The 14467-nt window shown below is 33.3% G+C and overlaps 4 protein-coding genes and 1 long non-coding RNA gene across 6 annotated transcripts; all 5 read right to left on the bottom strand.

The window, feature by feature from the left end:
- Nucleotides 1–10: 10 nt before the first annotated feature.
- On the bottom strand, nucleotides 11–532 carry LOC140963216 (uncharacterized). The gene has a single exon (XM_073422509.1). The coding sequence runs from the start codon at nucleotides 530–532 to the stop codon at nucleotides 11–13; it is 522 nt and encodes a 173-aa protein (XP_073278610.1).
- A 580-nt stretch (nucleotides 533–1112) lies between these two features.
- LOC140963594 (uncharacterized) lies at nucleotides 1113–1884 on the bottom strand. The gene is made up of 3 exons (XR_012172712.1): nucleotides 1709–1884; nucleotides 1461–1570; nucleotides 1113–1284 (listed from the first exon to the last, which is right to left on the bottom strand). It is a non-coding gene; the product is annotated as an uncharacterized lncRNA (long non-coding RNA).
- Nucleotides 1885–1943: 59 nt separating this feature from the next.
- Nucleotides 1944–3540, bottom strand: LOC140963215 (uncharacterized). Its single transcript, XM_073422508.1, has 7 exons — nucleotides 3408–3540; nucleotides 3191–3204; nucleotides 2896–3105; nucleotides 2738–2809; nucleotides 2559–2651; nucleotides 2133–2171; nucleotides 1944–2051 (listed from the first exon to the last, which is right to left on the bottom strand). The coding sequence occupies exons 1-7, from the start codon at nucleotides 3502–3504 to the stop codon at nucleotides 1944–1946; spliced, it is 633 nt and encodes a 210-aa protein (XP_073278609.1). The 5' UTR covers nucleotides 3505–3540.
- Nucleotides 3541–6154: 2614 nt separating this feature from the next.
- On the bottom strand, nucleotides 6155–10274 carry LOC140963152 (NAC domain-containing protein 54-like). 2 transcript variants are annotated; one of them, XM_073422409.1, is made up of 7 exons: nucleotides 10186–10274; nucleotides 9685–9858; nucleotides 8538–8815; nucleotides 8062–8334; nucleotides 7521–7958; nucleotides 7391–7466; nucleotides 6155–7154 (listed from the first exon to the last, which is right to left on the bottom strand). In XM_073422409.1, the coding sequence occupies exons 2-7, from the start codon at nucleotides 9839–9841 to the stop codon at nucleotides 6631–6633; spliced, it is 1746 nt and encodes a 581-aa protein (XP_073278510.1). In that variant the 5' UTR covers nucleotides 9842–9858; nucleotides 10186–10274; the 3' UTR covers nucleotides 6155–6630. The 2 variants fall into 2 exon arrangements, with proteins under 2 accessions (XP_073278510.1, XP_073278509.1); XM_073422408.1 differs by lacking the exon at nucleotides 10186–10274 and having other exon boundaries at nucleotides 9685–9972.
- A 1635-nt stretch (nucleotides 10275–11909) lies between these two features.
- LOC140962454 (uncharacterized) lies at nucleotides 11910–14059 on the bottom strand. Its single transcript, XM_073421364.1, has 2 exons — nucleotides 13913–14059; nucleotides 11910–13635 (listed from the first exon to the last, which is right to left on the bottom strand). The coding sequence occupies exon 2, from the start codon at nucleotides 13483–13485 to the stop codon at nucleotides 12040–12042; it is 1446 nt and encodes a 481-aa protein (XP_073277465.1). The 5' UTR covers nucleotides 13486–13635; nucleotides 13913–14059; the 3' UTR covers nucleotides 11910–12039.
- Nucleotides 14060–14467: the final 408 nt, after the last annotated feature.

Here is a 14467-nt window from a genome sequence, read left to right as displayed (position 1 = left end):
AAAATCAAAATCATATATTATAGAGCTTAGACAATTCAACCTCTTTGGTTACTTTAAAAAACCTTAGCACATGCAACCATTGATCACACCTCTTTAATCTATTAACAGCTATTGTATCTGGTATGAGATCATGTGAGCATCTTCCATTAGTTCCAGGATAGTCATATATAGCTGGTTTGTTCGAAAACCGGTTCTTCGCCTTCTTCCTGGTATTCAGCCACTTCCCGACAAGTTTATCCTCTGGTCCAAAAGTATCGTTTTTAGGAATGGGATATCTTCTTATCCATTTAACAAGATCACAAGATAGCACAAATCCCATACTCGACGTGTAATTTACGAACGGGTTCATACTAGGACAAGGGGTCACAAAACCATGGTAGACGTCATTTCTTGGCAATGGATAGAGCGAAAAGGCGAGAGGTTTTAGCCGTAGATACACATCGTCATCGGATTTCATGACATGGTCATATCGGGGGGTGGAGAGGACTCTTGGAAGCGTGGATAAGTATGTGTAAGTCTTGCCCTGATTCATGTTTTCATGACAACTGAGGATGAATATGTCGTTGAAACGCATGAGATATAAGGATTCTTTGTTCGAGTTTTGTGAGGTTGCAAAAAACAAACTTGATGTCTATTTTGGCGGTGGGAATGGATTGTGTTTGTGCCGTCGATCATAGGTGCCGGGACACTGAAGAAGGTGAGTTGAGTGGATGTGTGGTGGGAGAATAAGTGTGGAATTTGAGAGAGGGAAGATCATGATGTCGAAGATAATGAAGAAGATTAAGAGCAGAATTACTATGGAGACTAATTAATGTGGCTTGAATTAGCATTCTACGTAGCTTAATTCTTGCAAGGAAATGTAGTTCAAATGAGTTTATGTATGTGTGCATTTTTTTATCTAGCTAGCAAATTACTCACTAGGAGATTGATGAAAAATGTGAGTTACTTGGGAAGACACGGTCAAAAATGCTTCGTACAAAAATATTTATTTCATTCGATAGATTGCAAAAATACTATGATTTGATCGATAAAATTATAAAAATGAGAAATATACATGACAAAAAACACTTCCTTTCTTTCATTTATTTTAAATAAATATTGAAAATTTATGACTGCAGTCAAGTAATATAAAATTTCAAAAAAAAAAATTATGATCAAGTATTTGATCTAGAGGGTATCCAACACTCAATGATATTTCCGTTGGCAATCTAAGATTGGTGGATCCATGGCAGTGGAGATGTCTCTGTTGCACATTTCAGGGCCAATGCTCACAATTCCTTCTCCCTGTTAAATTGATAAATAGTAATTTGCTTGCCCATAAATATAATCTCACATCATCATATAATTATTATATATCTCTGTGTCATTTTTTTTAAAATTTTGATTTCACGATTTAACATAATCAAACTAATTTTTTTTTTTAGAAAATTGATGTATAAAATATTAAATGTATATTTTACCTTAGCAATATTTCTGAAATAAGTGGACGTATAATTTATAGATGGAAATAAAGTTTGGATGAGATCCGCAAGGACTAAATGGGGCTGAGAAATGGCTCCATCGTACCAATCTGCATCAAATCAAAATAAAATAATCAGATCATGGATTTTACCCAATACATATCGAAAGATAATAAAACAAAACCAAAAGATTAAATATAATTCATTTACTTATTATTACATAGAAAAGTTAAAAGGAAAAAAAATACCTAGAAAAAGGGAATTTCGAGTTCTTTTGTCATATCTCCACAGGCTTTGATTGGACATGAAGGCAAAGCAAGATTGATCATCAACATTCAAATTTTGAAGAAAAGTGGAAGCTGTGTAGGATTGTGGATCATTAGTATAGCTTTCGTCGATCACCACGTCCACGCTCTAATAAATTATAATAATAATAATAATAATTTAAATGAATGATTATTATTTATTTCTAAATTATATAAATTAAACAATATNAGCCTGAAATGCATCCAATTCATCGGGCACTGAGACGTTATATGTGACTTTATTGATGGAATGATCAACGTTTTCCCCACCCGAATCCTCCACGTACTGAATTAAAATAAATTTAAAATCGCATTAAATGAAGAATGCAATGCCTCTTAATTAAATGAAATTTATATGCATGTATACCTTTAATTTGTAAGCCTCTTGCGTGAAAGACCACACCCCCTGCACGTCCATCTCATCATCATAATAAAATTATTCCAATAAAAAAATATTAAGGAAAGTTGTTTTTTCCATCCTCAATATTGTGATTTTTTTTTTATCAAAAATGAGTTTTAGTCATATATCTTTTATTTATTTATTTTTATAATTTTAATATATATTTTTTACATTAAAGTATTAACATGACATTGGACATATTATTTAAATGCGTTCCAACGTTACATTAGCACATTGTAGAAAAAAGATAAAATTAAAAAAAATAATAATAAAAAAATAGTCTAAAACTGAAATTCGATAAATAGAACGAATAAAATGATCAAATTTACGATATTACTAAAAAAATAAAACCAATTTAATAAACCATAAAAAAAGAGTAATCATTGATGTTACATCTGTATAGGTCATCCAAGCCACCACTGGTTTGAAAGTCGACCCTTTCTTGTTGACCGCAGCCTTACTTAGGCACAAATAATTCTGTTTAATCTACAAATTATAATTAACACCAAAAAATCATATACAACCATCACAAGCATGCATATATACATATAAACACACACACGTGTACTTACTGTATCGTAAACTCGATTTGCTCTCGTCTCCATATTTGCAAATACTCCCAGATATTTTATCCACTCTGCTCTCTGTCAACCAACACAAAACTCCTAAAATGTCTATGTTCTAGTGTCACGTCGAAGTTACATATAAGAATTGAATATAATATACATACTTGGAGGGGAGCTTCTTCATCCATGGGTAGAAAAGTTGCCAAATTACACGTGGATTGCGCATCATTATTGTTGATGAAATGGGCCTCAAATTGGTTAAATTCGGTATTGTTGATGAGTTGAAGTTGGCCTTCACTGTACAGTTTCAGTACACATTCCGAAGCCACTGAATCTGATGTAATGCCCATTAAACTTCCAAGTAATCCTAACAGCTGCATGCATGTGCTTACATATTTATATATATAAACATTAAACGTCATAGCAAGAATGGCTTACAGAGTTGGGGATCGATCTCACCTCCAAAAAAGAAACTGCGAGAATAAACAAAATAATGTAGAATATATATTAGATGAAATGACATCGTTTTCTGTAACAATAACTAAAAACAGATGGACATACATATTTCCTATCATTTTTTTTACTTTAAAAATGTAAAGGTTGGTTATTCATGGAAAAAAAAGTATAAATTATTGAGATTGAAAATGGAATATTAGTTTAAATATTTAATACTTACCTGGAAACTGGTTTCGAGTATCTATGGAATAGTTGGTTAAGGGAATGACAAAGGATTTTATCCTTGAGGAGCAATATTTCGTCCTATTTGTTGCCATCTTCGAATTTTTCTGTGGAAAATTAAGAGACCATATCCCCATTCATAAGTTACTTAACAAATAGAGAACAATGAACGGCACACTGAAAATTTTCCAAGTACTAAGGCACTGTTTAGACAAGTAAATTTTACAAAATGTTTTAAAAGTTGTTCTAATAATAAATATATATGTGGTCTTACAATTATTCTATAAAAATGTTTTTTAGAGTGGAAAGGTTGTTTGGATGAGTATTTAAAAAAAACGATTTTATAGATAAAAACAATTAAGAATAATGTGTTAAGACAACTATACTATGAAAAGTTTTAATTCTCATTCAACACGTTTTTTTTATTCTAAAAATATCAAAAAAAATACATCTCAATTATTTTTAAAAAACTATATTTGGAGAACACTTTTTTTTAAAAAAAATTACAAAATTTTTATCCAAACACATATTTGAATTAGTTTTTCATTTAAAAATACTAAAACATTTTTATGCATACCGGACAAAAATTATTTTAGCTATTTTCCCTTTAGTACTTTATAGCACACTGTACATATTTTTTGTCTTTCAAAGGGCGATTGAAGAAACAGAGCATAGTTTTTTTTATTAAAAAAAAAAGGTTGTCAAGCTTGAGTCTTTAGTTTAGATAGAATCTGATTCTAAAAGCACATTGGACCTAAATTAATTCGGATTTGGAGTCGGAGTTAGCTAGGTTGAGATATCGTGGAATAAACTCTGCAATGTGTCTCTTTATTCACAGAATTCTAAATAAACTCCTTATAATTTGTATTTTAAGGCCGTAGAAATACGTACGCAACCATATANACTTTAAAAGTCTGCCCATAATATAGTTGAAAGTTTATAGCATCTTCCACCCGTGAAATGTTTCCGACTTTCACCCTCGGAGCAGAAGCAGCATTGATCAGGATTCCAAAATTAATTAAGAAACAGACGCCGAGATACACCAAAAACCTTGAAAACATTATTATTGCAGGCATGGCCTGACAAATGCCATCGAAACTAACGACCCTTTATAATTCTTCCCTTTGATCTCTTTATATATATACAGGAAGAATATTTCTGTAACCAACAGCATTAATTTATTACAAAGAGAAAGAAATATATATAGAAGAAACCACCAGTGTTTGTGTATGCTGAAACGCATGCAACCAACCCCATTCTTCTTTGCTTGTTGAAAGGGCATCTTTATGATTGCGCATACTTTTATGGAATGTAATGACTCAGAATATATATGGTGGGTCATCAGTACTACTTTAATTTGTGTCATGTAATATATATATAAAATAATAATTTAAATTAGTTCAAATGTACTCTAGCTAGCTCCAAATACAATTTAATAGGAGCTAGAATGCATTATGTGACATAGAGTAGTTGAATTTGGCATGCATCTGCAGCAAAGAGTCGTGGTAGTTAATGACTAATTCATTAGTTAAAGGGCAGCCCGTGAATAGAAGTTGCCTTATTTCCTCTGGTCATCTCCCAAATAATCTTGAATANATTTTCCCCAATAAAGCATTATAATCTTTTTTAAAAATTTTATTACAAACTAGTAAGGGAAATAAAGAGAATATTGTCGTGCTTGTGGTTGTTTGTTTGGTAAGAGCTTTTCACTTTGCTCTCCTACCTAATATATATTTTTAGGTAATGCAATGTAAAAAATATATTAATCTCCGTTATCCCCACATTTGAAAATTCTCTCATCAGATTTCTGGTTTCGTCGACTCAAGACGAATAATTGACACCCACACCATCTACTTGATATATATAGTTTGGTGATATGTTCATGACTTCAAAGTGTGTATCTAGCTAGCTACTGCTTTCGTTAATCAACCAAAGAATTTATAAAGCAGATTAGAAACAAAACATTAATGTAATCCTCATATATCTTGGGGATTTTAAGTTTGTATTTGGATGGGAAGATTTCAAACCGAAGAGTTTAAAATGCATGAATGTTAAACTTGGAGAGTGAATTTGAGATTGAAGAAAAATATACTTGAGCGACACAAAGATTTCAAATCCTTGATTTTAGTTTTCAGCCAAATGAATAAGATAGAGATTTCAGATCCTTCGATTCAAACGCATTCTAAAGTCTTTTCACAAAAGTTCAAGTATGATCAGTTAAACGGTAGTTGGATTTACATACTCTGATACAATAATACAATGACAAGGATTGAAAATTAATCTCCTCATTAATTAACAGACCAAGGAATTTATACACCATATATAGTTAATTATACTTGATATATATTTCAGGGGGGTTTTCAATTTACAACAGTATAATTTAAAAATATGAAATTCGAAAAATGTGATGTAAATCATGAATGAATTTTACAGCAAAACTAAATTAAATGATGTTTACACGAGTCATCTTCTCTAAATTTTATTTTTAATATAAACATTAAAAATATAGAATAAAAATGTAATTTTTACAACTTAATTTACACGCTTACATTTGAAAAAGCATTCGTTTTTTTAGTTTCGTCTGAATTATTGACTCCAACTTCTATTGTTATAAACATATTCCAGATGCACAAATCTACATATATATGCTAGAGTCAAATACATTCACTTAGCTAGCTAGAATCGCGAACATTAAATAAGGCCGAAAATTTGAAATGGAAAAATTAAATCACACCGTACCCCAGAGGTAGATGCTTCTGAATTTTACAAGTATTATAATTCACTTGAAAGGAAGTATATATGTCAACTAAATACCAGAAAACTACATCATACATATTTAGAGATAATTCATCTCATCTGACCCCATCTTTTCCATACCCCGAAATAAACCAAAAGAGAGTAAAAAAAGAATCCAAATCTTGAAAGACTACCCTTTCGTGTAACTTACATGACATTTACAGGTAATTAATTAATTAAATTGCATGAACATTTCGTGAAAATTTAAACATGTTGAAATCTCCAGGCAAGAAAGAACAATTGGCTTAATTAACCCCATAAGTGATTTTCACAATGCAACTTGCAACACCCAATTCAAGGGGGCTTTAAGCTTACATTTTAAAAATCAATGAGTAATCCTTAGCCATGTTGTTTTCTTACTTAGAATTTTCAGCTCGGTTAAATTTAATCATTGCTCAAAATGCAATTAACGCAGGTTCTACAAATCATGTGAGAAAGGCACGTGTCAGAAATAGTGCCAAAACAAGGGCGAGATAAGGCCTTATAGTGCTCACAATCTCATCACAAAAGCTCCATCCCTTAAAACCATTTGTACCTTCGTTTTCTTGAAGACCCCTTTCGCGACTTTGAATCATCAGATTCTTCAAACTCCAAGGCTTCATAGCTCTAAAAAACCCTAATTCCATGCTTCTTGAAAATGACACAAACTTATCACATAAACCCGAGCTCTTGGATCTTGTTATTGGGAATTGATGGAATGCCATTGGATTATGGTGGACTCGAACCGTCTTTGATGGAACCACTTTATAGTAAAATGTTTCGGATGCTTGCCGGGTCGAAATCAGCAATCCATGATTGATTTGTATCTTCTCATACATGTCAAAGTTTGGTGTACTAGAAAAGTCATCCATGTCTCCATCATCATCAACCAAGAAATTGTCACTTGTATTGTCAATCACTAGTCCCTCAAAGATTTGATTATTTTTTAAGTCCTGGTTACTTGTTTTTCCTACAATATTCATGCATACTGTATTATTCATATATATAATGAAGCTAGCTATGTAGTAGTAGATAGAGTAGAAAGGGTGGAGATGAGATTTTAAACTTCATAAAGTTTATATGAAAAAAAATTATTTTTGTTTTGAGCAGGTGATTTTCATGAAAATTGAACTTCCATGGACTGATTTTCAATGTTAAAAAAATTTTCACTTATAGGATATGTGTTAACAGCTAAAAATGACTAACCTTGGAAGTCATGACATTCTCTTTGAATACTTGAAATATTTTCTACCGGAACACTCTTAAATTCATCCAAAAAATTCTGTCAAAGGACAAGGTATCGATGTTATATNAATGTTGTGCAGCCATTAAGTACCTTGTCAAATTCTTTGTTTGACATGCCCACCCATCTCAAATTCTCTACCATTCTGTCCGGATTAAAAGGTTCATCCTTTTCCTCAATTTCAATGGGCCGATGAATCTGTTCTTCTCTGACGTTGTTCATATATTCTGAAGAACTAATGTCAGGAATCGTTGGGTTATTACTATGAACAAAGAATGAAAAATCATCAGTAGGTGCGTAAGTTCCTGCAGTCCAAGGATCATGATTTTGAAGATTATGCGAAGCTTGATCTACCGACAAGATTTCCTCTAAAATTTCAGTTTGATTTGTATTTTGATCATCCAACATAGGACTCGGACGCGAGAACGCGGTAGGATCCCTAGAAAAGTATGCCTGGGATAAGTGCTGTACTTCTAATGGAGGAAGTGAAAACCGGTGTTGTAACCTTGCACATTCTAAAGCTATGTCAACCTGAAAAATAGGGGAAAAAATAACAATTTGTAGCATAATTAAGTATTAGAAATAGGATCATGAATTTGTACAAAAATAATAAAATTTTTGACGGGCCGGGTACCTTTGATGGTGGATACGGTAACGGGTTGCAATCGGAGTAAGGATTTGGGAAGCTGAAGGCTTCTTCGGATAAGTACTGCATCCATTTTGCGTCACTTGATGATCCAGTTACAATATCATCAACATCCTCCCCTGAGTTATAAAGATGCTGATGCTGGTGATGATCATTTATACTGGAGGACCGATTGCTTGCTGATGTTACGTACTCGTCTCCTATTACTTTTGGCCCCATGTTCAAACTCTTCGTGAATATTCGGCACAGAGCATAAGCATCCTGAAAATATTTCCCGAAAAAAGAAGCAACTTTGATGATTTGATGTGATATTAAAATTGCCAACCGATGTTAATATGTGTGTGTGTGATGTGCTGAGGTGCTGAGGTAATTATTATGCCGTACGTCTCATAATATATATTCATTCTACTTTATAGAAAGCATGATCAAGTTCGAAACAACGAAACTAGGGTTCGAAGTTTCACCTGGAGGCCTGTATTCGTCTCGCATTCCCTTTCGTCGAGACGATATTCGTGCATGACCCAATCTGTCCGGGATCCATGAGGTGCCCTCCCTCTATAGTAAACTAGGGTTTTCTTCATGCCCACAGCCCTCATCTGTGAATTTACCTTCCTATCCTTTCCCGTGGCCTTCCAATATCCCGCTTTTGTAGCCCGATTAGTCCTCGAACCATTGGGATATTTACGATCTCGAGGGCTAAAAAAGTACCATTCAAAATCTTTACTTGACAACAGTGATTTTCCTGCTTGTCATGATAATCTATTCAAATGACTCAACATGCATGCCATCTTACTATATTTGTGACAAATAATTATCCATCAGATTCAAATTTCTCTTCATGAATCAAAGATAATCACGTAATGGTTTAAATGGCTTTTCTTGGAGTTGTTACAATTAAACTAAAGTAGGATAAAATAAGATATATATTATTCAATCGAAGAACGTTCTTCTTTTATTTTCTTTTTGACTTATTACAATATGAAAAAGCTGTAGGGGACCCGTCATGATTAAGCAATTTCCCCTTTCTCCAAGGGGTGACACTATTGAAAAAATAAAGCTAATTATTAATTGTTGACCGATAAATTGGCAGTTCTTAAGGACTACTTTTTTTGAAATTTAAAGCTCCAACTTAACGGTGTGTTAACTAAATAAATTCCATATATATTTGATACGTCGAAATTGTACAATTATAGTGCATCAGGAGATGAATGAAATTTTTGACAGATTCCCTCGGGGAATATTTTCTATGATTGTATAGTATGATATCATGTTGTCAAAATAAATACAGGAGTTATACCTTTCTTCATCTTTTCACTTAAACTAATTTTGCAAATTTCTCTGATTCTCATCCTTCAGTCTTAATCAAAGTATAAGGTTTTTGTCTTGTGTAACACCAAAAAAACACTGAATTTCACATAACGTATTTGCCATCATAACACTTTCTATCTAATTAACATTGTTTTAGAGAAAGATCAATGAATTTTGTTTTGATACGTATATATTTTTAAAAAATACATAATTTATAATTTTAGAAATTTTTTCATTTTAAGAAATGGACTTTTCATATTTCTCATGACTATACGACGTGATGGTAATGAAAGAAATATGTACCTGGCAGGTCCCATGGCTCACATTTGTAGAGATCAACTTCAGGAATTACTTCAAGCTCGATTTTTTGACCATTGATCTTCCTCTTCAGATAATATGCAACAAGCTCCTCATCCGTCGGATGAAACCGGAAACCAGGTGGCAATGACACCGGGGCCATTGTGTATGATTAATCTTCTGATGAAAATGAAGAGAACTGTCTGGCTAGCCTCGAACCAAAAACAACAGAGACAGACCAGCCTCCTAAATATATATATATATAGGACACCTATATATATTGAACTGTCGAAAAGCAACCAAATTAAAATAGATAACCAGCACAAATCATGATAGTCCACACACATGTTTTGAATATAAAAATCGTAAATGCACATGTAAATACTGTATGCATACAAAAAATATATATACATGTTAAGAAAATAATGAGTGTGTGACTTTACGTGCAAAACAGAGCCCAAGAATAGCGCAAATCAAATTTCAAGTACTCCAGAGAATGAGAGAGACCTTAGTTCGAGAAGATCCAAAATGGATTGAGGAGGGAAACGATGAAGCACACAAATTGGTAGAAGAGGGAGGTTTTGATAAGAGAACAAAAAGAGAAAAGAATGCTCACAAAGAATAAAATATTAAAAAGCTAATGTGGGAGGCTGCCACCCCCTACAACTATTTCATACTTTACCTTTAAGAAAAAATATACCATATTATATTTTTTTTTAATTAAAATGTTTGCTTTAATTGCCACTCTTTCTTCCCAAGCTCGCTTTTCTTTACCTTGATCCCTTTCTTTGAGTCATGTGTGACACAAACTGATCGATCATTACATAAATATGTGTGAATACAACTTTGTTCATGCAACGATATATAATATTTCCCATTTTAATTTGTTAAATTGTTTTATATCTTAATAAAAAGGGAGTATTAATTATTAATTTTCCATATGTACTAGCTAGCTAGTATATATTGATCCTATTCTTGGGACATATCCTTTGTTGGAATATGAGGTTGCCTGTTCCACGTGGTAACATGTCATTTGATGCATTGCCATCATGAATTGAACTGGGTTTTGTTAGGGATCTTTGATTTGCTCCAAACTCAAACAAACATGTGTTTTCATTTGGCGGCTTTCTTAACTGTAACATCTCGACAAGAACATATTCTTTTTACATTAATTATACATATATGTGTTGTAATAAATATTTTGGAACAATGATTGATTGTGATTATAGGATTATATATACAATATCTATTTTAGATGGTATATTGATCTTATCTTATATTTGAAAATTGTTTTTTTTTTGGTAAACTAAGATTGTTTACTCCAAGTGTATTCTTTTTGATGCCTTGATTGATCGACTAAAGCAAGATTAATCAAAGATATAACCACAGATGAGAGGAAAAAGATTAAAGAATAATTTCCCATTAAATACATTGAAATTTTAAATCTTTGGATTATAACGTTTTAGCAAGTTTTTGAATTTTACTTGAACTCACACGCACATACATATATTGCAGTAAAATCTTTACAGTTATAATTTATATGTTATGTACATGCATGCGTAATTATTGTTATTATTATTATTTTTGCCCTGTTACTATTAATTATTGTCTAGCTAGAAATCATCTACATCCAAAATAACCCCTATTAAAACACTCATTATATTAAATAATAGTATAATAGGATATTTTTTTTTGTAAAATTTAACTTTTCCAACAATATTCTCCTTAATATGTGAAAACACATATACATGAGACGGATAGAGTAAAAAAAAACCTTAGGGAGATTTTGGCTAATTTTATTCGCACAAATGAATTGAAACATGTGCAATAAATGGAGTGAAAATCAGATTTGTGGAGAATTTTCATTTCTTTCAAGTGTGGTAGTTAATATAATTATCATGCTGTCCCCTCCACACGTGCTATTGAATTTAAGAATATGGCTCTTTTAATTATTTTCGTGGAGATGAACTTTAGTTTTTTTAAAAGAAAATTAATTATTCAAACTTAATATAATAGGACTCGATAAAATTACTTGACAACTTTGCTATTCTTACCTGATTAATAACATAAAACAAATATAAAGTATTCAAATTAAATCCCAACATTCGGTGATAAAAAAATTTATTAATATTTTAATAATTTTTTGAAGGGTATAAAAATATAGTATCAGACACACATTTAAAGAATGTTTTTTTTTTAAAAAAAAATGGAAACAATTGCTTACTCTTCCCTTGATGTGAAATAAAATATGATTTCATGGTGATAAAAAAAAGTTCGATACACAATTCCTTTCAGCAGTTCAATCCATTATTTGCTGTTTCTAGCAAAAGCATGATAACTCGCCACACATGCATCTGGATATCATTTTGCTTTAGCAAGACCACCCATCAACCTATTGTACGTAGCAATATCAGGTACAAACCCTCTATCCAACATCTCATTCACCAGAGCTTCCCCCTCTTCTCTTCTACCCTCCTTCGAGTAACCAGAAATCAATATCCTATACATCATTCCATCTTGATGCAAGCCCTTTTGAGAAGCCAACAACCTCAACTTGTTTGCTTCCACGGTTTGTCGAGAATCACACAAATGAGAAAGCAGACTATTAAACGTCACAGAGTCCGGAACAATATTCTCTTTAAGCATCTTTCTAACCAACTTCACTGATTCATCGCTCTTTCCAACGCCACATAAACCTTCAATCAAAGTAGTGAACGAGAATAAGCTCGGAGCGTAACCTTGTCCCCACATCTCATCTACCAATTCAAATGCTCTTCCCGCATTTCCCTCCTTGCAGAGTTTCTCGATTAACATGAGATAATCGAACCCACGAGGCAGTACTCCTTTCCTTAAAAAATCAATTATCAAATCAGATGCTTCCACAATCTTTTCTTGCCTACAAAGTCCGTCAATTAAGATCTCACAAGTTGCACACGAAAACTTGCACCCAAAATCGATCATTTCATGTGCCATTCCTATCGCCTCCTCAGTCTTTCCATCCTGAAAGAATCCTTTGAGCAAAGTATTAAAACTAACCACATTCGGTAGACAACCTTTTTCTTTCATTTCTCGGAACACATCTAATGCTAATGCAAACTTATTACTCCTACAGTAACCACTGATTAAGGTATTAAAGGTAACCACATCTGGATTCACCATGTCCCTGATCATCCTCCCATAAAACTCGACCCCTTTATCCAATTTCCCAAATTTAAAAAAACCATGAATCACAATATTATACAAAGCCGCATCAGGCTTTCCATCGATCAGTCTTTTCATAGTATCAAACGCAAAGAGAGCATTACCAAATTTACCACTCCTACAAAATGCACCAATCGAAACACGGAAAATAGCCTCAATCTTGGGGCAAGAGAAAATACCATCAGCACAGGGACAAGGATTGGCGGCGATGAACTTGAGAAGTGAGTGGAGAGAATCAAGGCGGTGGGAATAAACAAGGGAACGGGCCATGTACTCGAAAGTGGAATGGTCATGACGGAAAGAGTCCAGCGTGGTGGTATAACGGAAGAGGTAGAAGTCAAGGTGGCTGAGTGTGGGGTGGTGGCGGAGCCGGGTCTTCATAAAGTGGACGAGTTCATTAGGAGAAAAGCTGGTGGGGTTCTCTTTGAGATGGGTTTTGAAGAGGGTAGTGAGTTGGATGATTTGAGTTTGGGTGATGGAGGAGGTCGGAGTTAATTCCGAGAGAGAAAGTGGGGATTCTGGCAGAGTCAGCGGAGGAGGGGGAAGAGGTGGCACAGTGGGCAAGCGGTGGCCAGGTATTGGGAGTCTCTTGAGTGCTCTAGACATGCCCTGCTACTGTTTACTTGTTACAAGTCTCCAAAAACAGAAATTATCACATGAATTTTCAGAGTGCAATGCCTGACAGGATGCCTTTGGATATATAGGTGTTCAAGTTCAACCCGAATGATAAAATTAACAAGGAACCCAGTACCAAATCTGACATGATCACAAAACAGTGAATAATGTCGACACGAATTTTTGTAAATCAGTTGCCGAGCTATAACAGAGAACTTTCTTCTTCGATGCCCTGAGTTGTTACAAAATCAAACAAGGCACTAGTCTATGCTCATTCAAAACCCCCAAATCTGGTAATTTAGGGCAATCAAGTTTCATTGGAAAAGGGGTATAACGTTTATAATCCTAATTAGCAATTACATATGTTATCTTCCAATGGATCGAAGAACAAAAGCCAGTAGTGATCGTCGTCCCTTACCTTATAAAAGCTTCAAATTCGTGGAAGACGGCTGGGTAGAATCGGAATCGAGAAAGAAGTGGCGATAACTGATCGATTCTTCAAATTTTGGACCGATTGGTTGTTCTGGCTCAATTGGGTCCTTTCTCATTTCCAATATTTAATTTAATTAGTAGAAAAAAAAAGTAAATAAGGGGTTTAATTTCTGTTGATTTAATAATAAAATATGAACCAATTTACGTTGGCTAAACCTAGATACTCTTACTTTGGGATCAAATATTTTTGTAGTTATTTTCGGGTACAATTTTTGTATGCATCAACCATGTGTGTGTTTTTTTAACTGTTTAGGGAAAATGTTTTGATCAACATCTGAACCATCTAAATTTTCTGCTCCAAGAAACCATAAGTCGAAGCAATCTTTGCAGTTGCGGGAGAATAATTATAAATTCATTAATACATTGACTTGGGAAATATTTTCAGCCAAAGGATTGCCAATTTAGCCTCGACCAAATACTCATCGGTCAACATACATTTCTTTGTTACAAGTGTTGGATTATATATATATATATATATATA

Source organism: Primulina huaijiensis, chromosome 17 (genome assembly GCF_012295235.1).
Source record: "Primulina huaijiensis isolate GDHJ02 chromosome 17, ASM1229523v2, whole genome shotgun sequence".
In the NCBI taxonomy this organism is placed as follows: domain Eukaryota; kingdom Viridiplantae; phylum Streptophyta; class Magnoliopsida; order Lamiales; family Gesneriaceae; genus Primulina; species Primulina huaijiensis.
Note: the sequence above shows the minus strand (reverse complement) of the source record. Positions and strands in the feature narration are given on the sequence as shown.